The 22,457-nt window shown below is 41.4% G+C and overlaps 2 protein-coding genes across 3 annotated transcripts; one reads left to right on the top strand and one right to left on the bottom strand.

Annotated features, from left to right (window-relative positions):
• Positions 1–4,173: 4,173 nt before the first annotated feature.
• Positions 4,174–8,008, top strand: aagab (alpha and gamma adaptin binding protein). 2 transcript variants are annotated; one of them, XM_080505073.1, is made up of 10 exons: positions 4,174–4,337; positions 5,696–5,793; positions 5,964–6,060; positions 6,145–6,234; positions 6,345–6,428; positions 6,524–6,603; positions 6,704–6,800; positions 6,904–7,008; positions 7,164–7,213; positions 7,347–8,008. In XM_080505073.1, exons 1-10 carry the CDS (start codon positions 4,244–4,246, stop codon positions 7,422–7,424), a joined length of 873 nt encoding a protein of 290 aa, XP_080361199.1. In that variant the 5' UTR covers positions 4,174–4,243; the 3' UTR covers positions 7,425–8,008. The 2 variants fall into 2 exon arrangements, with proteins under 2 accessions (XP_080361199.1, XP_080361198.1); XM_080505072.1 differs by having other exon boundaries at positions 5,696–5,886.
• Positions 8,009–9,937: 1,929 nt separating this feature from the next.
• On the bottom strand, positions 9,938–18,110 carry smad3b (SMAD family member 3b). The gene is made up of 9 exons (XM_080505071.1): positions 17,830–18,110; positions 13,622–13,815; positions 13,386–13,520; positions 13,099–13,173; positions 12,954–13,004; positions 11,567–11,779; positions 11,326–11,463; positions 11,094–11,238; positions 9,938–10,209 (listed from the first exon to the last, which is right to left on the bottom strand). The coding sequence occupies exons 1-9, from the start codon at positions 18,030–18,032 to the stop codon at positions 10,086–10,088; spliced, it is 1,278 nt and encodes a 425-aa protein (XP_080361197.1). The 5' UTR covers positions 18,033–18,110; the 3' UTR covers positions 9,938–10,085.
• Between the last annotated feature and the right edge of the window lie 4,347 nt (positions 18,111–22,457).

Genomic DNA, 22,457 nt, shown 5'->3' with positions numbered 1-22,457 from the left:
AAATCTAAATCACCTCGAAACATACAGAACAATCAGGAGAGCAAAGGTTAATGTGTTCAAGAAGATCTGAATAAGTGATTATGGCAATGTCAAAGTTTGTCACTGAATATTAGACGTAGCCTTGTCTTAGTGATCCAATCAAAGTAATATGAATATTGACCAAGCAATTTCACTGGGCATTCATCACAATAACAGAAATGAGGTTGAGCTTGTCGACATGTCTCTTCATCTGTCTCCTTGTTTCTACACATATAACTGGGATGTAGGTTGTTTTGTCCCCACGGTCTCAGCAGAGAGACCCTATTCTGGGACAAAGGTTAAATTTTTATTGTTCCTGTTATGTCACAATGAATTAACCAAACTCTCGTGAGAAACACTGCAGAAAACACACTCTGAACCTATATATGAGGCAGATTCTGAGCTCCACAATTACATGATATCGAAGTCACATTGTACAAAATATATCAGTACACTACACTCACTGATCTATTCATGCATTAACAACTTACGCTCAGCCATAAATACATGGCAGACTCTGGCATATTTACCATAATAAATAAGCAGGTGTATTAAATACTGAGCTTCATCGTGTGTTGCAATAAAAACTTTATAAATGCAAAGTTTTATGAAACCAAAGCACTTTATAATCCCTTTTGCTGTCTACATCAAAAAACAACTGAATAGTTCTGAATGCAACATATTCACTCAACAGCAAGATTTTCCTTCCTTCTCTTGAGATAGTAGAAATTAATATAAACAGCTAATTTAGAAACAATATAAAACTTCTCATAGAAAAGTTGTAAATTATCCACTTTTTAGTGATTAGATTAAAGATTGTAGAATCATGAGGTTATTATAAAGATTATGCTGGACTTAATAAAACACAGAGGATTTCCCTTCTGCCAAACTTAAACATTACCAATACACATGTCACAATAAATATCCTTATTTAAGATAAATGAGCAGACGCATCCAATGTGACATCATCATGCATATATTCAGATGTTTCACCACTCGTGAGGCACAAAGTTTATGTTCCTGCAGACTTGTCACCTAATGTCCTCTCCTTCGTTCTCCTCAGACCACTGAGCTCTCTGACAGACCACAGGTAGGAGCCAGGTGCTGGGAGATTCTCCCCTCAAAGGCACACATCTGTTTCAGATGGCATTGGGAAAAGGTGGGACCTTTTGTGAAATTGCTAAAATGCAAACGCTCAGTCCCTGGCATGGGTACAGAGCAGAGAAGAGCTGGCTGGAGATGCACGGGGCGGCAGCAGGCAGCGAGCCAGTGGTTAGCAGTTGGGGAAGCTACGGCTGTCTTATTGGCATGCTGGACCAGGTACCCACTTCTGTCTTGAGACAGCTGTAAACCAGTAGCCCATAGCACAGCAATCAGGCGCCTGTTTCTTTAGAAGAATGCTGATGTGCTGCAATCTGCTGCTTTCTGCTTTTTGCAGCCAGCACTTCCATCCCTCCTACATCAGACTGACAGTCTTGGCCTCTATTTCTATAATGTCAGGTACAGATTTCCAAAAACACATGGGAAAAGAAAGTGTAAAATATATCTAAAACTAATGCCGACCTTTGCAGAGATTAATTTGTTTGCTGTGACAAGTGCTGGATGTCACCGCTAAGCCAGCTGACCTTTATGTCACCGTCTGTCTGGGCATGATGCTTGAAGCATCCATTAATGCAGACCAGCATCATCACTCTTCACTGCAGCATAAAGTGTCTATTCTGAGGATTAAAGGAGTGAGTCCCAGGCAAAGGAACAATGATATCCAATCCATCTTAGTTAGAGCAGATACTTAGGATACTTATTAATCAGGTCTTTCACAGGTAATGTATTGTATGATCATGTCTTTGGCTGTACATACGATTAATACCAATAAAGACCAGAAACTCAGGAATCAATGTATCATTGTAAAAAGAATAAATAAATAAATAAATAAATAAATAAATAAATAAATAAATAAATAAATAAATAAATAAATAAATACATAAATAAATAAATCGCACTTGAAGATGTGTGTCTTATGAAGTAAATACAAATTTGAAATCCGTCGAGCCCTCATCACTCATAAGTACAATTTAATCAGGTAGACAGCAAACCATTTTTTTGCAGAAAAGTACAACTATAACTATATAACTATATAACTACTAAAACAAACTGTAAAATGTTTAGTGCACACCATTGTGAAACATCAAGTTTACAGGGTTTATTTTAAATAAACAGTAAAGCTAACATACCTTAACCCTTTGCAGGTGTCCCATGTGTTTGATGCTTGTTTATGATTGTCAGTTGCCCATCAAGTGTGATGTGTGTCTGTCTCTGTTTGCCTTGTGATAGACTGATGACTTATATGTCTTCCCCCCTTGTTAGCTGACGTCGGCTCTGGTACCATGTAATCTTAAACTGTATAATATGGATTACAAGCTGGATTGGTGGGTTTGATAAACTGGAGTAAAAACAGTGGGACTAGGAGAACACAGCATGCACAGATTCAAATCTAAGAACTTAGTGCATGCTATTAGGTTCTGTAGTTTAAGGGTGCCAAACATATAGGCACCAGTCCTGGTGACAACCTAACCTGAAACTCTGGTAACCACACTATGAACACTTTGGACTACAACTCCCATAGTCTTCACAGTGACCATATTTTCCCATCATGTGATGCCTTGTGATTTCCAAGTGTGTATTTGTTGACATCAACAATTTCTTTTTCAGAATGATGAATGATGAAGGTGTTTGAATGACTTGATTGTATGTTTGATTCCAGTGTTTCAAATGAACTTTATATTTTGAAATGGGACAACAAAGAAAAGCCATACAATTTGCTGAACAATTGCTCGAACCATGTTTCTTTGGAAACCTAAAACCTACTTTTCCACATGGATGTTTTAACCAAATGAAATGCATATTATTTTAAATACGTCTGCTTAATTTGTCATCAGATTTAAATTAATTTGCAGTCACCTTGAGTTTAAAGGATTGTTTTTAATGTAATTTTTGTCTGCTGCTGCAGGTTTCTGGCAATGTCCAAATGCCTCCCAACCTTAAATCGCTTACTCATATAAAACTAATGTGCAGTCCTGAAAAATAACAGGGTAAACCAGAGCACCTGAAGTAAAACTTGTCAAACTTGAATACTACACCTTTCCAATTTAGTCATGCTCAAAAGACCTGGGGATCCCATTGCGTTGAAGAACCCGTTGAAAGAACCATGACATAATTGTGGCTATATCTTTAGTCTTGGCTCTAAATCAGTTGTCCTATGTTGCACTGTGCATGTTGCACTGTGTATGTTGCACTGTGAGACAGATTCAAGGACGGTTACTGTCACAGTCTTGTGACCACCTGCAAAAAAACTCTGATAGTGTCAGGGGGATTATCTGACAGTGTGACTGCTACTGCGACCTACGTCTACTCACTAACCAATAGAAATGCATTACGGAATGATGTACTAATCAGAGCAACAGTAGCACGAAACCCAAATAGCTGCTACAATGGCAACGTGTAAAAAAAGAGTCAAGTTTCTCATTCTCCTTTTGTTGGGATTTGTCCTCAAACACATAAATGCCACAAGAGCAAGGGCTCTGTTCTTGCTTTGCTAGTATATTTTTCAAGGATGTATGGCACACAATTCCAACTTTGTATTCTTATGTATTCACTTGAACTCATTTACATTGTAAGCTGCGATTCAGCAACCCCTACAGCAAACTTTCTTGCCATGCCCAAAGTTTATTAGGTCATTCAGTGTGGCTAGCTGTGAACTTGTTATTGTGAAAATCGCAGTTTTTAGCCAGCCATAGACAGCCTGGACACTGAATCACCACTGCATCAGTTCCATTTGTCCACTGTTGCGCCAGTGGATGGTCTTACAACTCGAACTAAATAAGGTGTAGAGAGGTGTAATTGTTGGCAAAATGTGAATGCGCTTGAGACACATACATTACCAAATAAACACAGCGCATATGAAAACATTATTGTTTTCATTTTTTTTTTTTTTTAACAATCAAAAATAAATTATATTCTCTATTTTAGAGGGGGGGGGGGGTTTCTGGCTCAAATAAGTCAATGCATATTTAAAAAATAAACAAACAAACAAAAAACTGTGAAAGCGTTTTCTTCGTTGCCCCGGAAGTGATCATCACGCGATCAGAGTTGAAAGGTCATACACGGTGGCTAGCGATACTCAGCGAAGCTAACAGCTGGTAAATCTTTCTGTTTGTTTGGATTGAAGATGTCGGACACGGAGGAAAGCACAGAGATGCCCATCCCATGTGTGGCTGTCACCAGCTGTGACAGTGAGTTTAAAGAAGAAGAGCTGATAAAACGTGAGTTCAATCCAATACATGGATTTGCGTGGAGGCGAACGTGAAGCGAAGCTAATTTGAATGTAGCTGTCAGCAGGTGCCTACGTGTTAGTAATAATAACTGGTTATAACTAGATTGTTTAAGGTTTTCATTGTCAGGCTTTTGTAAAATTATCTACAAATCGCATACATGCTGTACAGCAACGAGAGACAACAAGCTGTAATGTGCTTTATATGAAGATAACATTATTTTATAAAGGAATTGGGAGATTGAATAGAATAGAATAGATATACCGTATTGTGTTGCTCCACACAGTATAAACGGAAAGAAAGTGAAATATCAAATATGCAAAATTAAAAGTTAATAATAGTAATATTACAGGCTTTACTGTGACGAAAGGATGGAATCAACCAAAACACAACAAACGATATTTACAGGAAGGCGCTATATAGTCTTATGAGGAAGTTGTACTTTCTGTTGATCAGGACATCGTGGAGAGGGTCAGAGATGGTGTTTAGGATGGACCTGTTTTGATTAGATCCTCCTCTACTAAACCAACCCCACTTCACCACGTCACTGGCCTTTCTAATGAGTTTATTGAGCCTGTTACTGTCGGCCACCCTCACCCTCCTGTCCCAGCATGCAACAGCAGAGAGGATAGAACACCTTCATAGTACCTCAGATGTTGAAGGACCTCAGCTGCCTAAAGGAGATATTCTACTTTGGCCTTTCCTGTGAAGAGCTTCAGTGATTTCATCCAGTCCAGTTTATTGTCAATGTACACGCCCAGAGTTTATCCCATTTGGTTGGCCTCCTTTAATAAAAGAGATAAGCTTTGACATCTTAGAAAGATCTTTTCGCACCATAGTATTGATTGAAATTGGATCCAGAGAAATTATAGACGATACACGGAGCTGATGAGGCTGAGATGTTAAGCCACTTCAGTCCAGACTATTAGATGTCGTTCTAAGCATTGCTTTGTACATAAATGTAGAAATGTTATTATGAAACCATATTTGAACACATGCAAGAAACAGTGACATTTACATTCAATCACTCATTTTGTTTACAATACATTGCTCGCTCTTTTGTTATTACTGATTTAAACATGAAGTGCCTCTTGATTTTGTTGGTTGTTCTTATTGCAATATCCTGGTTTTGCGTCCATTTCCACAGAGGATTTGTGGTTCTATTAACCGACATATTTGTCTACACCTCCCTGCAAAGTTCCTTCAAAGCCAATGTGCAAATGTACTGAGAAGAAAAAAAAAAAAATGCTTGTTGAGTCACCAAAAACGAATCTTCTAAATGAACCTTGAAACATACTAAATGGTTAAGATTGACGAGTTGAAGATTGACTCATTTGTTTGTGTTTCAGAGATCCTCAACACAAAGACATTGCCTGAGCCAATCAAACAAGAAGAAACAGTAGCCTGGTACCCTTGGACCATCAACAACAAATATTACACAGCTGACGTGAGGCTGTGTGCTGTGCCAAGTACTTTTCAAATGTCATCAGAGATCGCCCAGTCCATGCAGGCTTTCATTGCTTTTTTTGACAGCTCAGCCGTAAGTGACTGAAGACATCAGTAACACATCCATGTATAGTTGTATGACATCAAGTATGGGCTCTTGGGTACTTTCAGAAAGATGGACTGGAAAAGCTACAGCCTTGGATACCAATCGTGGAGGATCTTGCCCCGGAGGTGCTCATTCTGGTGTGCGACAGAGTCTGTGACAAAGGTCGGTTCACTAACTCTTTGTGGTGTGTGTCGTTTTGTGGAGGACGGCGCGGGTCAGCTTCATAGTACTCCGTTTGTCTTCTAGGCATCAGCAGACATCAGGCACAACAGTGGTGTTTGGGTCATGCTTTTGAGCTGGTTGAACTCAATCCACAGGAGCTGCCAGATGAAGATGGTGAGCTTTGTACACCATTCATTCATCCAGAGAAATGCTAAAATACAGGCATGATCAAGTGTTTCATGCTACTTGTTGTTGGTATTCTCACTCGCTGTTGAATTCGTCAGATGACTTCCCAGAGTCCACAGGAGTGAAGAGAATCGTGCAGGCTCTGAATGCCAATGTTTGGACCAGTGTGGAGATGAAAGATGGTGAGATGGATCCATGGCTGTCATTATTATTTAATGTTTTTTTTGTTTATGTTGTGCTGTAGTACGTGACAGTTCATAACACCTCTGCCCTTCAGGACACAATCAAGGTTTTGGTCTGATGAGCAGTTTGGTGGCGTCCAGACACAACAACCCACGTAACTGCCAAGATCCACCAGTCAGTGATTTTTTTTTCTCCTATTTATTTATTTGCATTTACTGAATTATTTCCTTTCATATTTGTAAGTCATTCAACCTTCCCCTCTTTCCTGTGGCAGTCCTCCAGTTTGCCAGTAGAGGGCTCACCTCCAAATGAAGAAGTCAACCATACAGAAGAGAATACAAACAGAGGCGCACAGGTGGACACAGTGGTTGGTAAGTGAACATCTTGAAATGAAATCCGTTTTCCTCCCCTGGCCCTTGTGAGTCCTGTAGGCACGCCGATCACTTGTGTGTATAATTGTGTTGATTCCCGCAGATGCAATGACTGATTTGGACATTCAGGAACTTGCCAATCTCACAGCTGGAGATGCAGATGTGGATAACTTTGAGCGGCTCTTTACCAAATTAAAGGAGATGAAAGGTAGTTGAGAAAGGAAAAGAAAAAACGCTTAATGCCTAACTTATTTGAAATGTGACTTAATCTGTGGTGTATTTGTTCCTCTCGTTGTGGAGGTCAAATACACGTCTGCCTGATGAACTGCAAATCATTTGTCTTCTGTAACTTCCAACCTGCAGATAAAGCTTCTTCTTTACCTCACGAGCAGAGAAAAGTACATGCAGAAAAGGTGAGCAGTTTAAAGCAGTTGCATCTTTGTTCATCGATCCGAATACAGTGACTAAATCAAAGAAAAGTGTGCGAGGTATTTCTCATTCCGACGTCAACTCGGTCCGTCTGTAAGTATTGAATGTGTGTTCCAGGTGGCAAAAGCCTTTTGGATGGCCATCGGCGGCGATGAGGACGAGATCGACGGGTTATCGTCGGGCGAGGAAAGCTAAACGCGGAGGACTGTAAGCCCGCCTCCTCACCTGACCCTCCCGTCTCTCCTGGGGCTCCCACGCGATTCAGCCCCCTGTGATGTCAAACTCCTGCAAGGAAAGTGGAGATGCTTATGGATCCAACTGCAGCGTCCGTCTTATCTAGGAACTTTTGAATTGTAGGTGTAAGCGCAAGGACCAAATGGGTGAACTGAATAGAAGATAACGAGAGGCCCTGACCCTCAGTCGACTCCCCTCCTCTTCCTCACTAAGCTTCAGCCCGGAGTGAGCCTTCGCAACATGAGTGTGTTGTAGGTGAAATAAAAATTTGTGGGCTTTGATTGATGTATTTGTCATGAGGTACTGTGTATACATCTATTTTTAAATTGCGTCACGTGCCTTATCCTCAGAGTTGCAAGAGATTTAATGCACATGAATCAGTATGACAACTTGGACTTTAGATATTTTGTCTTAAGTGAGTGTGACTTATTTATTGTGAACACCGTCACACTTGTTGGGTAAAAACTGCTCAACACATTCAGACTACATTAACATATTACATGTATTATGCATTGGAATAAAAAAAAAAAGGAATAGATGACTCATCTTCCGTTTCTTTGGAGTTACGTTTTTTTATAGCAGACTAACAAAATAAAGGACTTTTTTTATTATGATGCAATTTATTAAAACTTCACAGATGAAACGATGGTCATTCAAGAACATATCAGGCAACATGAAAAAAAAACATGTAAATAAGACTCAAAACAGAAAATTACCAACAAAGCAACACAAGTACTAATACAGATCTACCATCTACCTAATGCACTGTATTCTTGTTCGACACCCATGTAACGGTTTTAAATAGATCACATGGTGACTCAGTCATGTACTGTAGGTAAGTGCAGGATTAACGTGGCGGCTTCATAAGATGACGACCAAGGACAGTGAGCTTATTACACATGCCTCATAAGCGCAGCAAATGTACATGGAATTTACAGTAATTCATTGGACGAGCAAATCACCACAACAACTAAAGCGTTACGCTGATCAACACAGTAAACTCGAAGTGCATCGTTTCCCCTCGCAAGGAGAAGAGTGTTCTATTGGCTAAAAAGTTGGTAATATGAGGAGACCCGTCGCTCCACGGGATCTTGCGCGGACGCAAGAACCGCAGCCTCGCGTGCGTCACATACGTTTGTATTGTGAAATATTAGCAAAAGCAGGTAGAGTAAACCTGTGTGTGTGTGTGTGTCATACTAAAGAACCAGCTGACCCGAGTTAGAGAAGCTCCAGTGGGTCAGGTTTGCGGTTTATTAAAACAATATGAAGACAACCACGCCAGATCAGGCCGGTCCACTGTTTCAAGCAAATGCATGACTACGAGAAATCACAAGCTATAAATATCTATGTACAATCATATTGAGGCAATAATAAAAATATATTCCCATGCAGGACAATATGCAAAAATAACTTAGAAAATGTCTCTTTTTCACTGAGCAAAATAGTTTTAATATAAGGGTTATTTACCAGAAACAATCGTGCTTGTTTTTCTTAAAATAGATAAAATACCAATTAAGTGATCAGTTACTTGATGTTTTCAACAATGATGATAGATGAACGAATATGGGCAAAGTACCTCGTACTTAAAATAGTAATTCAATATATTCCATTAAATCGTGAGAGAGAATAACACTTTGCATGTTAAGTCAGTGGATAAATAAGACTCCCATTTCAGAGATTAGAAACAGTGGTACTAGCACACCGACACATCAACGATGGAAGAGTATTCATTATCTTGGTTAATTCATAGAATCAAAAATGTTCGGAAACGTGTAGACAATGGTCAAGCTGAAATAGTACCATTACTTCAACTAAGCAAACAAACATTCCTACTTTCTCGATGAAAAATAAACTACAGCATTAAAACACAAGAGTTTGAATGAATCAGAAGAAAAATCTTTTTTTTCTTCTTTCTCCCCCTTTCAAAACTGCCTGTGCGGCATCATCCTGAAAGAATGTACAAGTCCTAAAATAACCATCCAACGGAGACTAAGTGGTATTTAAAAAGTGCTACCCATGTGATGAGAAATGTCCCACAGCAAGGGAGAAAGTGGTTTTATGAATGATGCAGCCTTAGCAGAAGTAGCTGCGGTTACATGGACCAGAAGTAAACCAATTAAATGTCAATCTGATTAAAAGCCTCCTCGTGCAATTAGTCCCCTCTGATCAGATTGAAATTACCATTCATTCGGAGGGGGCTTGTAGGATTGCGCCCGCATCGCTTCCCACTGTTGGGAGAATTTTGTGTGCATATCCGTTATGCAACGCGACGATTCACCGACATGGTGTTCAGATACAAGCACAATGTCTTGATGAAGGCGACGTCTTTTCCAGATCATATTCGGAGTATGGGGAATGTTTCTTTGGTGGAGCGGTTTCAAAAGAAACAAAAAGAAACATAACACTAGTTTAGTCTAACAAACAAATACATTCTCAATACTGGGGGGGGGGGGGGGGGGGGGGGTCTTCTCTCTGAATCAGAAAGAATTTAATCAGATTGACAAAAAAAAAAGTGACCAATGTAAACGCAGCTACTGAGAAAGGCTGTGGGTTTTCCTATGCGGTTTCAGTGTGAGTCTGTGGATGAGGAGGGGAGGGGCTGATGGGAAGTGAGCGGTCCTCCTAGGACACACTGGAGCAGTGGATGCTGGGAGAGCCCATCTGGGTGAGGACCTTGTCCAGCCACTGCAGAGGACCGTTGAGATGGAGCTCTATCCAGCAGGGGGTGCTGGTCACCGTCTGACGCCTGCAGGATAAGGGAGGGGTGCGTGGTTAAAAGGGACCCCCGTCACTTCATCACAGCATCACACATTTCAAGTCGACCTGCCACATGTCACTCTTAATGCAACGTCAATATAGCCTCTGCAACAGATCCAGTTTCGGTATTTTTAGATGAACTGGCAAGCAAGAGTGCAGCCAATGCTGCGCGCTATTTTTGAAGTCATTCAAGTTTGTATCAGAGACGTTCTCCTCCGAGGGGGTTTGGTGCCAGAAATTCAACACGCACTGGTCATAGTGCGGTGGGAATCCCCCTGCAATCCCACCACTGCATGCCTGCTGCATTCTTTATTCTGTGTTGCCCACTTACAGCTGCAGCCTCTCCCCATCATCCTCTTTTTACTTCACTACTCTGACATCATCACTGCACATAAATCACTCATTTTACTTTCTCACCCATACATTGGTTTTAAAGGACACCTTTGAGACTGAAGGAAGTTCCATTAAAATAGTCTTTCACCAATAATGACTTTCATATAAAAAAAAATAAAATAAAAAAAAAGCCAATTACATGGATCAAATGTATTTTGAAGATTCTGAATCTCTCCAGGACAATGCGCAGTTTTCATTTCCAAAAGGTTTTAGGAATGGCTATTTCAGAATGTAATCCTGACAAGAAAGAGGGGAAATGTGCTGCGGATCAAATCTACCCTTCAGCAAGAATCTCAATCATTGAGCTAAAGTAATGAAGTACCGTCATAAGGTATGAAGATGTGACCGGCATGGACAAATGAGGACGGCTGCAGCACAAAAGTCAATCAGATTCAGATCATGACTGAGGTTTCGCCTGTAAGCAATACCCAAGAACGCTGCTCTACACCCCCAACAACCAACCCTTTCGATCATATTTACCTGTATTCAGCTCCCCAACCCTTCACAAAACTCATGCGAATGGTGCACATCCTGGTGAGCTGGTAGACGGCCTCAAAGCCTTGGTTGACCGACTGAGCGAGCAGACCAGCAAACTCCTGGTTGTTGAAGATCTTCAGGTTGCAGCCTGAGGAAACAATGATTGTCGATAAGCGGCTCAGACGCGCAAATTATTTATTTTACCTGTCGAGTGCAAGAACTGCCATGCACCGACCTGGAGGTATTTTGCACACGGTCGCAGGATGCCAGCCGTATCGCTGATTGCAGTTGGGACTTTGTACAAAGATGGCGCTGTCACTGAGACACTCTGCAAACACCTCTCCTCCGATGTAGTACAATCTCACGCCCCGACCTGAAAGCATTCAAGACAGGATTATCAGTAAAGAGACCAAAGAGCTTTCTGATGATATTGAGAACCAATAGGCTCTTAGACGAGCGGGATTAGATGGGAGTACCTATGTGTCTGCGCGTGAGCTCGACCGCCGAGTTGCGGTTGACGTTGGACAGCAGGCCCAGGCAGAAGCGTTCAGAGTTGGACGGGTCCGTGAACCCGTCGACCGTGAGCGACGGCTGGGAGGCGTGGAAGGTCTCTCCTACACGTTGGTTCAGCTCGTAGTAGGAGATCGAGCACCAGAAGGCGGATTCGCAGTACGTCACAGGTTGCAAGTCTGAGACAAAAGAGGAATTTAAATAATGAAGTTTTGGCCGTCAAAAAGAATCAGGAAGTTCGTGTGAGCTGCTAAACCGTTTTTACTGTGAAGATGCAACCGGTTGATAACGCGTCCCTTTGATTTCTCTTTGAAAGCCCTTTCCCACGGCTCCCCCTGGACCCCAGCCAGGAAGGAACGAGATGTGACGCACCTACTTATTTGACCGCCTGGTAGATTTCCACATACGGAGAACAACCTGGATATTCACTGAATTATCCTGAGCAGTGTGTCGCTGGCCTTTCCACAGATGAAGACAAATCATAGACAGAGACTCCATTCATGCCACATTCACTCTGATACCGCCCTGAGGCCAAGATTCCCAGACTCACCGAGTACACTCGCTGCTTTATTATAATTCACACACACATACCTATTCTCGTCTTAAACTCAGTTGGACAGTGTTCAAACATAATCATCACAAGGTAATTTAATATCACAATGCTGCTCGTGAGCATTGCACACAAATGTCAAAAGTTAAGGGACTATTGTAACGAGACGTGGCTCAATTCTGGGGCTCAACCAACCCTCATCTTCAATAATTCAACGTAGTTCATGTCAATAGATGAATGAAAAATAGATTTCAAATAGATTATGATGCAGATAGTGAATCCACAGGAAATACATGATGTACTTACTGTTTCAGTTGAAATAGGTTTCAAAGTGGCTGTGGAGAATTATTTAATGTGCCTTCGTCGTTACCATTGCCATTACATTATAAAGATTTTGAATTGTTCTTACTTAATCTTGTCCTCAACCGTAAATTATATTAAAGATACTTGTTTCAGAATAGAAATACTTTTTAACCCCAGAGGAAATTATTGAAATCTTTTATCGCTGAAAAGTCAAAACTGCAATACGTGTCCTATAAGTAACGATTAGGCATTAGAACACAATCATAGTACAGAAATAGATGTTTCTACAGTGGCTCTCTGACCTGAGGTTAACGCTTGTGTATTCCAAGTATTTACATCCATATGGGATGCTAAATAAGATTCTTAAAAAAAAAAAAAGGCAACCACTCAAAATAAATAAGAGACATTTGTAATTCGATTACACGTGCTGCACGTCCAGATACGTGCAGATAATGAATAATCTGTTCAGTGAAGAAAGCTGACCTCTTTGATTTTCTTACCAAGATTGCTGTTTGCGGGCGACACGGGGCTGGGCGACAGGGTGGGTGAACCTGAAATAGAGCCGTAATGGAGGGCTGCGTCACGGACATGATAAGGTGTAATTAGGACAGCGTTGAGCTTCGGCTGCGGTCATGTGTGACTCACCTGTGTCCATACTGTGGTTGAGCTGGTGATCGTTCGTCTCACCATCTTCACTCAGATACCCTGGCGGGGGAGTTTCTGCAGCGCGGATACAGAAAGAAAGGTTAAGCTTCAGGTCTCACTATCATATTGAAGGACAAAAAAAAAAAAAAAAAAACGTTTGATAGGTTTTCAACTACAGGACAGACTTGTGTTTTGGATAAACATATGCATTTACCAGGAGAGAGTTCCATTTTAAACACTGATCATACATCTATTCCCTCTCACCCTTCACATAGGTTTTCACTCACCGGGTATATAATTACTCTGGGGCTCAATGCCAGCAGGGAAATTGGTGTTTTCGGGTATGGAAGGGCTGTAGTCATCCAGCGGTGGGAATTCAGCAGGGATGTCAGTATGTCGTGGCACGAGGACGGGAGGCAAAACTGAAAGCCACCGAGAGACCGAATCAGTTCGGAGCACAGCGGAGCGAAATAATTCTTTCAAATGCAATCATTTGGATCGTGGAGCAATCATGGACACTGACTTGGCGTCTCCACCCTCTGGTAGTGGTACGGATTCACACACACTTCATCTTTCTTGGTGTGGAAGGCAAATTCACAGTGGTCGACGGCCCTCAGCTCATGGTGGGACTGCAGGTCCGGCCAGCGCCACAAGCGGCAGTAGATTACATGAGGAAGACCTTTCCTGTGGGAAACCTGCAGACGGCCATCGAGAGACCTGAAAGACACCGCCGCAGGGTAAATGGTAATTAAACACAATTAGTCCGCTGCGGCTTAAAACAATGTTTACAATTGTGAAGCAGAACTTAAAGCAAGCCTGTACACATAAAGTCTACTGGACTCTGGTGGTTTAACCACAATCAAAACACTACATAATTAAGAATTTTCAATTTCTACAGCTTCTACAAACCTGACATGAAGCTACATTAACACATACAAAAGTTGATTAAACTTGAATTCATATTTATACAGTAACAAATAGTGTTTTATCTTGTAACTGTATAGTGGTGCTTTACAAATCAGTCCATGTGACGCGATACATTTCCTGCATACACTGCTCTAACTAAATTGAAAACAATCAACAGCTTCCCTTCATAGCCAAGAAGCATCGTCATTTATTTCACTTAAAATATTGTCATTTCATTTGAGATGATATCAAACTCACTGAAACTGAGCCGTCTATTCAGCCTGAATGCTCCATTACAAGTGGGTCACAGACCTTCAATCAAAACTCACTTGAACTTTTTAATTCAGTTTTGCAGTTACATGACAAGCAGTGAAACACCCACAGACCAAGTCAAGTGAATGGGACAATTCAATTTCTGCATGGATGGTATATTTGCTGGGTCGTCTCAGGTCAACTTTCCCATGCTTCGCCGAGGTTGGCTCGGGCTTCATCTTTTCTCTCTGACACGATGAATACTATTGAGTGTGACACACAGCTGGACTGAAACAAGCTTCCTGCTCAGCGGAAAGAAACACTGTACTGCTTTCAGCAAGAGATTCCAGGGCATCTCAACACTGATCCCGTATTTAAAAAGCCAGGATTTGAGCAAAATCACCTTGAATAAAAAAGCTCAGACTCTAGAGGCAAGCGCAATCATCACAAAAAAAAATGGGACGTCTTGGATTGAGAAAGAAACTCCTCAGCAACATTGTTTTATGGGTCAAGATGAGTGTTGTGACACGATACAAAACATATCAATACAATGCTTGTGCCAAGTTTATTTAAAGAATCCAGCTTCACTGGTATTATAAATCTGTCCATATTCTGCAGATGGCATAAAACGGAGCTGGCCTCAGTTTCACAGTTCATGTACTTTAGTACATAATAATTTCCTGCTGGTTAAATACACTCCAGCAGCGGCCACCTCAGGCACTCGACCACTTTAATTGCTGACAACTCCTTTCTCCGTGAGCCACATTAGAGGTGGCAATGGAAGTACAGCTCCACGCGGGCCTGCTGTAGCCCAGAATCACTGACTCACTGCATCCCCAACAGATAGCAGGGGCAGCTGTTGCAGCTGCCTGAACCCACGGACCCAGCGGACCTGAAGTGCAATCCAAACAGTGGCCCACACCCTCCCTGGAGCCCCGAGCACATTCCCAACAACTTAGAGGGAGTTCATTAAGTACGATACCACCCGTACTCTTGTCTTCTGCAATCTGAAGGGGGAACTCCCGGTTTTAGACGCAACCAGCAAACAAACAGCCTCTTTGAATAATCAATCAGGAAGAACTTCCAGCAGCTCACTGTCTCTGCACGTCATCTTACCAGGATGACTGTGGTGTTTTGTTTTATTAAAAGTGTTTCAAATGTGTCAATACCCCCCCCCCCCCCCCCCAAAAAAAGCTGCCATGCTGGAAATGAAGCAGTGTGGTAAGAGTGGAATCAGATTATAGACTAATACTTTTACTAACTTCAGACGATTTCGAGAAAGCTGATTATGCAATCATAAATATTTGAGAAAATTCGATCCTTGTCAGTTAGAAACATTTGCTGAAACTAAATGAGCATTTATGTGCACGGTTTCACCCAAATCAATTCAATTTGCTTGAGCTAATTTTATATAATTGTTTGTTGACAGAATTAGTTGTGAGGCAGAAAGACTCATTACGAAATGTTTTTTTTTATTACAATCTGGTCATATGTTCTACTTTATGTATTGTATACCTCGAAGTTACCAATGTCTGTGGAATGATTATGTTCACTGAAGTTCTGGGTGATGGACTGGCGACCGGTCCGGGCTGTACGCTGCCTTCACCCACTGTTAGCTGGGATCGGCTCCAGCAGCTCTCAACCAGGCAAAGTCATGAACTGCCGGACGTATAGAATTTTAAAGCCAAAATTTTATTTGAGACCTCTTTCGACATTATGAATCGACTCAGGGATATGAAAAATGTTCACTGTGTTGTTTCAGTCAGAGCTAAAAAAAAATTTTTTTTAAATGTAGAGTCAACATTCGATTTCTATGCTGATCCCATCACACTGCGCTCTACCCTGATCCACCCTTACATCATCTAGGTTTTATTTACCATTTCTAGTTTCAACTCATCACCAAATCATCATTGTATTTCATGTTTGAATACAGCTTGAGTTGGTTTTTATAATTCTTTGTTAGATTGATTCTGTTCTCTAGTCTTCATGAAGAGCAGTGTTTCCCAACTTTTTCCCCCCTTTGATGTAGAGAGGTCTCAACCCTCCAAGTCTGATCTTACAGCTCTTAAACTGGCAACAAACCGATGTTCAGTCTTTTAAGTTCAGAGCTACCGTAATAAACTTTGGGCACAAGATGAAGTTTCCTGTGGGCAGATTGCAGGATGAAGATGCAATCTGAACCAAACCCTGCAATGACCATGAACCAAGTGATTGTGCAAGAAATAAAAATCATGAGCATGCGCCAACCATTCACAAATAAGAAGCTAGCGAAACATGATTAAAGCCTTGTGGCATTTATGTGTTTGGAGACAAATCCCCCAAATGTTTTTATTAGCATCCCACATACTTTTGATGGTTTTTGCCATTGTCGCCACAAAGCATCTATTTGGGTTAAGCACCAGCACATCATTTCACACTGTATTCCTATTGGTTGGTTAGTTGATGCAGGTCGCATCAGGAGTCACCATCACCCCTCATGTCTGACATCAGAATTGGGTCTTTGGTCACAAATCTGTCTGACAGTGTGAAGTAGGACCATCGATTTAGAGCCAAGACCAAAGAGATCACTTCACTTCTATCATGATTCTTATCTTTCATTGAGCCTGGTCAAAAATCGCAGCGTGTGTGTAGCAGTCTTTAGATAGCACTTCACTTCATTTGTTCTGCCTCATCACATCACAGCCACATCACATCTAGTGACTCCACTTCATTTTCATGGACAGATCGGTGTCCGATATGGGGAATCCCAAACACTTATTCCAAGTTTCCCATAAACACACACACACACACACACACACACACACACACACACACACACACACACACACACACACACACACACACACACACACACACACACGTCTAAACATCCTCTGTGAGTCACACAGCTCAGATCCGTCAAACCACTCCTTCTCCTGTTTATCACACGTGTGAACTGTGGACATGTTTATGTAGGCTACACGCACCACACAGACCATGTCAGCAGGTCAGATCTGATCTGCGAGCAGTACAATATTTCTAATGTACACAACTCACCATTAAAACACTGACAGGTTCAGTGTGCCGGCCGTGCTTGGTTGTGTAATGTAACGTTGAAAATGACATAACAGACTTAAATGTATGGACTAAACCGCGCCGGTTCTCACTAATGTACAATTAATTGCAACATATTATAGATTAATTTCAGACTTTTAAACGCTGGCTTAATGGCGACTCGTGTATGCATTAAAACCAAATTGTTTTCATTTTCGAAGAAAGCGGGTTAAGTTGAGCAGCTAATGTTAGCTGCCCGATATTACAGAGGGCACTTGACAGCTAAAGGTAAATAATTAGTATAAATAAAGGCTCGTTTTTTAAACAGATTCTCCAACTCGTCTGGATCCGGGTGACATCAACAAGCCGTCCGAATAAAATATAAAAAAAATAAAACCTCAACAAAGGAATTGTTCGCTGATATTAGCTCGGGCTAATGCTAAGCGCTGTGCTGCCGTTAGCCTAGCCTAGCCTAGCCTAGCTCGTGGCTAAGTTTCCCTGCTGCAGCCGCTCCGGCGGTGCGACTTTCACCTCACTCACCTGGGTATGGTTAAGCATTTCGTGTTGACATTCTGCGTCGTGATGGCCTTTTCCAGCTCGTCCAGTTGCCCCGTCCTCTTCAACTTCTTCACCAGACTTTTGACAGCCTTCTCGCACCATTTCTCCTCCTGCCCGTTCTGCTCCCCTTTCTTCCAGCCCAGCAGCCGCTTCACGATCGGGGGAGTGAACGGTAATATGGACATCTTAAATGGGAACTGGAGCGGCTCGTCGCGACCCTCTGCGTTGATTCAGACGATATTATCCAGGACTGCAGGCGGTGCAACTCGGGGCTCCGACAGGGTTAGCTTGTTAGCTTCCTCCCGGTGGCTGGAGGCTGCCGGGGCTCGGCGGCTCGAGTCGCTCCGCTAAAGTTGAAGTGTCTGTCCGTCAGAGGGAGGAGGAGAGAGGAGAGAGCAGCACCTCCTGCCTGCCTGCCGGGCGGCCAGTCCGCTGCTACTGCCCCTCCTCCTCCTCCTCAGTCGTCTGTCCTCCTCCACCTGTGGTGGTGATGTCCGTAATTAGTTTAGGTTTAAGGTTCGATCGACGCATCTTTGCTCAATTAACGGATCCAATATTTGCGCAGCGCAATCGGTGTATCGCGTAAATTCCCCCTCATGCACTTTACAATGTGTTCAGCTCTCCAACATCAGAATTAACCATCATAATAAAGACGAACAAACAATACCTTTAACTTGTTGATTATCATTTTCCAAAGCAAAAATAAACACATATGGCCTCAAACATATAGAAAGGAAAACCTCAAAATGTATGTTGTAGTAGGAGGTCTTGGTCTTGACTCGGTCTTGACTCGGTCTCAACAACACAAATTAATATAGAAAGAATACAGAAGACATTTCTGCATACACACATTAATAATAAGACATAACGTAGTAAATCTCACAACTTTATGTTTGAATAAAGTATGAGTAAAGACACCATAACGAATTAACTTTTTTAACACCATGCCCTTGGTTAGATTAAAAAATATATTTTTTTTTTCCTATAGTCATGTTTGGTTTCTGATCTTTTATTCTATTTATGCTATTCTTTTGACATACACGTTTAAAAAGAAAGAAACAACATGCGTGTGGTGAAAATTATTTTTTTTGAATAAGACAGCTTTAATAAGTGAAGGACATGTAAGTATTTCTCTCGTGATCCATATTGATATTTTTCTTATTCAGTGTACTAAAAGAATAGACCATCAGTTGTCCTATTAAACAAGGTTTTCAGTGTCAGTGGATTATTTTCCTCCTGGAAAACACTGTTGGATGCTTACAGCAATTCAACATCCCTCCTTGGAAATGGAAAAAATGTTGTAATCAGAGATATGTCAACAGTGAAAAGTGATCCAACTTTTGCATTTACTGTGTCCCTGAATAGAAGACCCCTTGAAGTAATCCCTTTGATCCCCTCATAAAAGTGATTTAATTTCACTTCTGATCTATCTTTCCAGAAATGGACGAGGGTGTTGACTGTGCATTCAGTGGTATCCGAGGGTTTTATGGTTGTTATTGATAAGTGTAGCTCTGACTGCTGCCTCCAGTAAACAGCAATGTGCCTGTGCTATAAATATGCTTGTCCTGGACCAGCCCCCCTTTCCCTCTCTCTATTTATAACCTCTATCAATGACTGATGTCTATTTTTATGCAAGTACTTGGCATGACTTCTTACTTCCTTCTTCTTAAATAAATATTACAGCTATCTTGGCAGGGTCACTTGTAAAGTAATATTAAAGGACACCTTCATGACCCTCTGCGGAAGAATTACAGCTGGTGACCGTATGTGAAAGTACGTCTTGTTCACTGCGGTTATTACAGGGAAACACTGAAGGGTTTAAAGTGTTCGACACACATTTTTGTGGAATTTATGAATTGAGAAACTGAATGTTTAATTATTTCTTTTGATAAGTCAAGATATGGAATTTCCAAAGATAGATAACCCAAAGAAGAGCAATGTCCTCATTGCAAATGTGATGTGATTTTTACAGCTTTATGAATACACAGTGTTGTGTATTTTATTAGCTAAACTGCCTCAAGCATTTAAATGTATATTCCTCAAACAATGCGTTGGAGGCACATTTTCCGGCTTTTAATCTTTTATGTAGAATATATACATGTAAAATATTGAAATGTCAAGTTTAATACTTCAACACTGCAAATTTCTCAATGTTGTAAAAAGGATTATCTTACCATTCTGTTGGCACTAATATCTTAGATGTGTTAAACAGGGATTTCAAGGATCTCTAATGTTGATTAGCACATATGGATACATAAGTGAATAAAAATATTCTATAGAATGCCGTCAAAGCCGGAAAAGCTTCCTTCTGTGCAAAAACCATCACTGCCATACGTATATGAAGCAGACGAGAGATCATTGAACACTGCATTCTTCTTCTTTTTCAGCTGGTTTGCATCTTTTACTGCCAGGGGACCGGAGCTGGACAGCTGGTGTGGAGAGCTTTTGTGTATGTATGTGTGTGAGAGAGAGCGAGAGAGAGAGAGAGAAATGGGGGGCTCGTGCAGTGTGTGTCAGACAGGGGGGCAGATGGGCCGCAGCAGGCAGGAGAAGGTCTTGGGGACAAAGTAAAGAGTGATTTTGGACAAAAGGCATGGCGGCCGACTGCATAAGTAATGACTGCAGACAGTCTGATGGATAACAATGGCATTGTGATGGACTACTCATAGGCTTTGTGGGAAACAAGCAACGGGGCGCTGTGGGGGCCCAATCAGCTGGGCTGCTGTCAAAACAATACTTTGACAAGGATGGAATAGCAATTAGTGTAAATAATCTATTGTGTGTCCATACAAATTGTAGTGACAACTCAAGTGTCTGTGAAACCAAACCCTCTCCAAAACTCTTGAAGTCTCCACTTTTGAACACAACTTCTGTGACGAGCGCAAATTCTGTGGGAGAGATGATGGCTTCCTGTATATTGTATGATTAAAAAAAAATAAAAAAAATAAGAGGTCACATTTACCCTTCACGAACCTGTAATCGCCTCAGCAGCTAATTATAGACTGTCAGAAGTGGCCGTTCAGTGCAGCGCCATGTGGGTGGGGTACAGCTCCCCCTACAATTTCTGCCTCCTTTTTTAATCTCTCTTCACACTGCAAGCTGTTATCTGTTGCTTGCAGCCATCAATCTCTCCCCAGACGGTGGCACTTCCAAATCTGGGGCGGTTGACCTCCCTTCGTTCTGCTTCCCTGTGAACCGAAGCAGCCTCAGATCCTCCTCCTGTGACTGTCACATCCTCATTTCAGCCTGCCTCCTCACCGTAGTGTGGATTATTAGTCTCTTCTGTGTTTTTTCCCCCCTCACATATGCCTGCATAGTTGAGCGTGATTTTGAGATGCAGTCATGACTCTGTACTGTCACTATACAATATATATAGCAGTCATAGAAGTGTCAAAAGTACACAAAGTCCTCACTTTCATACAATTACAAATGCTTAAGATAAAAGAAAACGCGTAACATCCAAAGTGTATACAAAGTGTAAAACTGCTCCATCATTAGTTTGATCTGGATCAGTGTTAGCCATCTTACTACCAGCTACTTCTCTTATCCAGTTCTCTATGATAGCATACATTATTTAAAGATGTAGCTGCTTTATGTAGAGTAGGGTAGTGGGGGGAGACATGGAGAGGGTGGGTGGGGGGTGGGGGGTTCTGAAGCCATCACAATTCTCAGCTTCAGATTTAATCTAAAGCAACAACCCCACAAAAGGGAAAATCTCTTGTTTTTTTGTACCTTTACAATTGACCCCTTTCACCAGAGATTTATAAGACATTATCTAACTTCGATAGCACTTTATCCTGCAATCCCAGCTGACTGTGGGTGAAGGCAGTATACACCCTGGACAGGTCAGCTGTCCATCACAAATACAGAGATACAGTCAGACCTCAAGTCAGAGTCACTGATTCACTTCATGCACTTGGTTTTGGACTGTGGAGGGGAAAGTAACTGGAGACGATCCATGCAGGGGGAGACCAAACTCCTCAATGATAGGCTATCAAGTCCAAAGTTGAACCGGGGATATTCTTGCAAGGAAGCAAGAGTGCTAACCACTTCACCACTGTACATTTAAATCTATTTTCAAGCCAGTGTTTGTCCTTCAAACCCACATTTACTGCAGGTTTTGATTGTCACAATGCTTCAACATATCAGGTTCAAATAAATGGCCCTCTATTTACACAATGGCAGATTTATCATTAAGCCTACGGATGTCACAAATGCATAATAGCATAACCATGCCCTTTAGAAGAAGTAATGCAATGTCATTTTAAAGTGAGAGTGGAAAGAAAAAGTTGATGAAAAAAAACAACAACAAAAAAATATCCAGCGAAGGTCATGTTTGGTCAAAGGATGACCGGATCCTTGAAACTCTTTACATATTGAGGTGTAACATTCAGACTCTCACATATTTTTAAATCACAATTGCAGACAATTTTTTATGATGTTAGGTCCTTTTATATTATTAGATTTTTTTGGGGGGGGGGTTTGTTATTCTTCTACTCATTGTAGTTATTAATGAATATACAGAACATTTTATTTCTGTAAAGCACTTTGTAATTTTGTCTAGAAAACAGCAAAATGGATGGATGGATGGATGGATGGATGGATGGATG

This window comes from Blennius ocellaris, assembly GCF_963422515.1.
Source record: "Blennius ocellaris genome assembly, chromosome: 11".
NCBI classification, from domain to species: domain Eukaryota; kingdom Metazoa; phylum Chordata; class Actinopteri; order Blenniiformes; family Blenniidae; genus Blennius; species Blennius ocellaris.
Note: the sequence above shows the minus strand (reverse complement) of the source record. Positions and strands in the feature narration are given on the sequence as shown.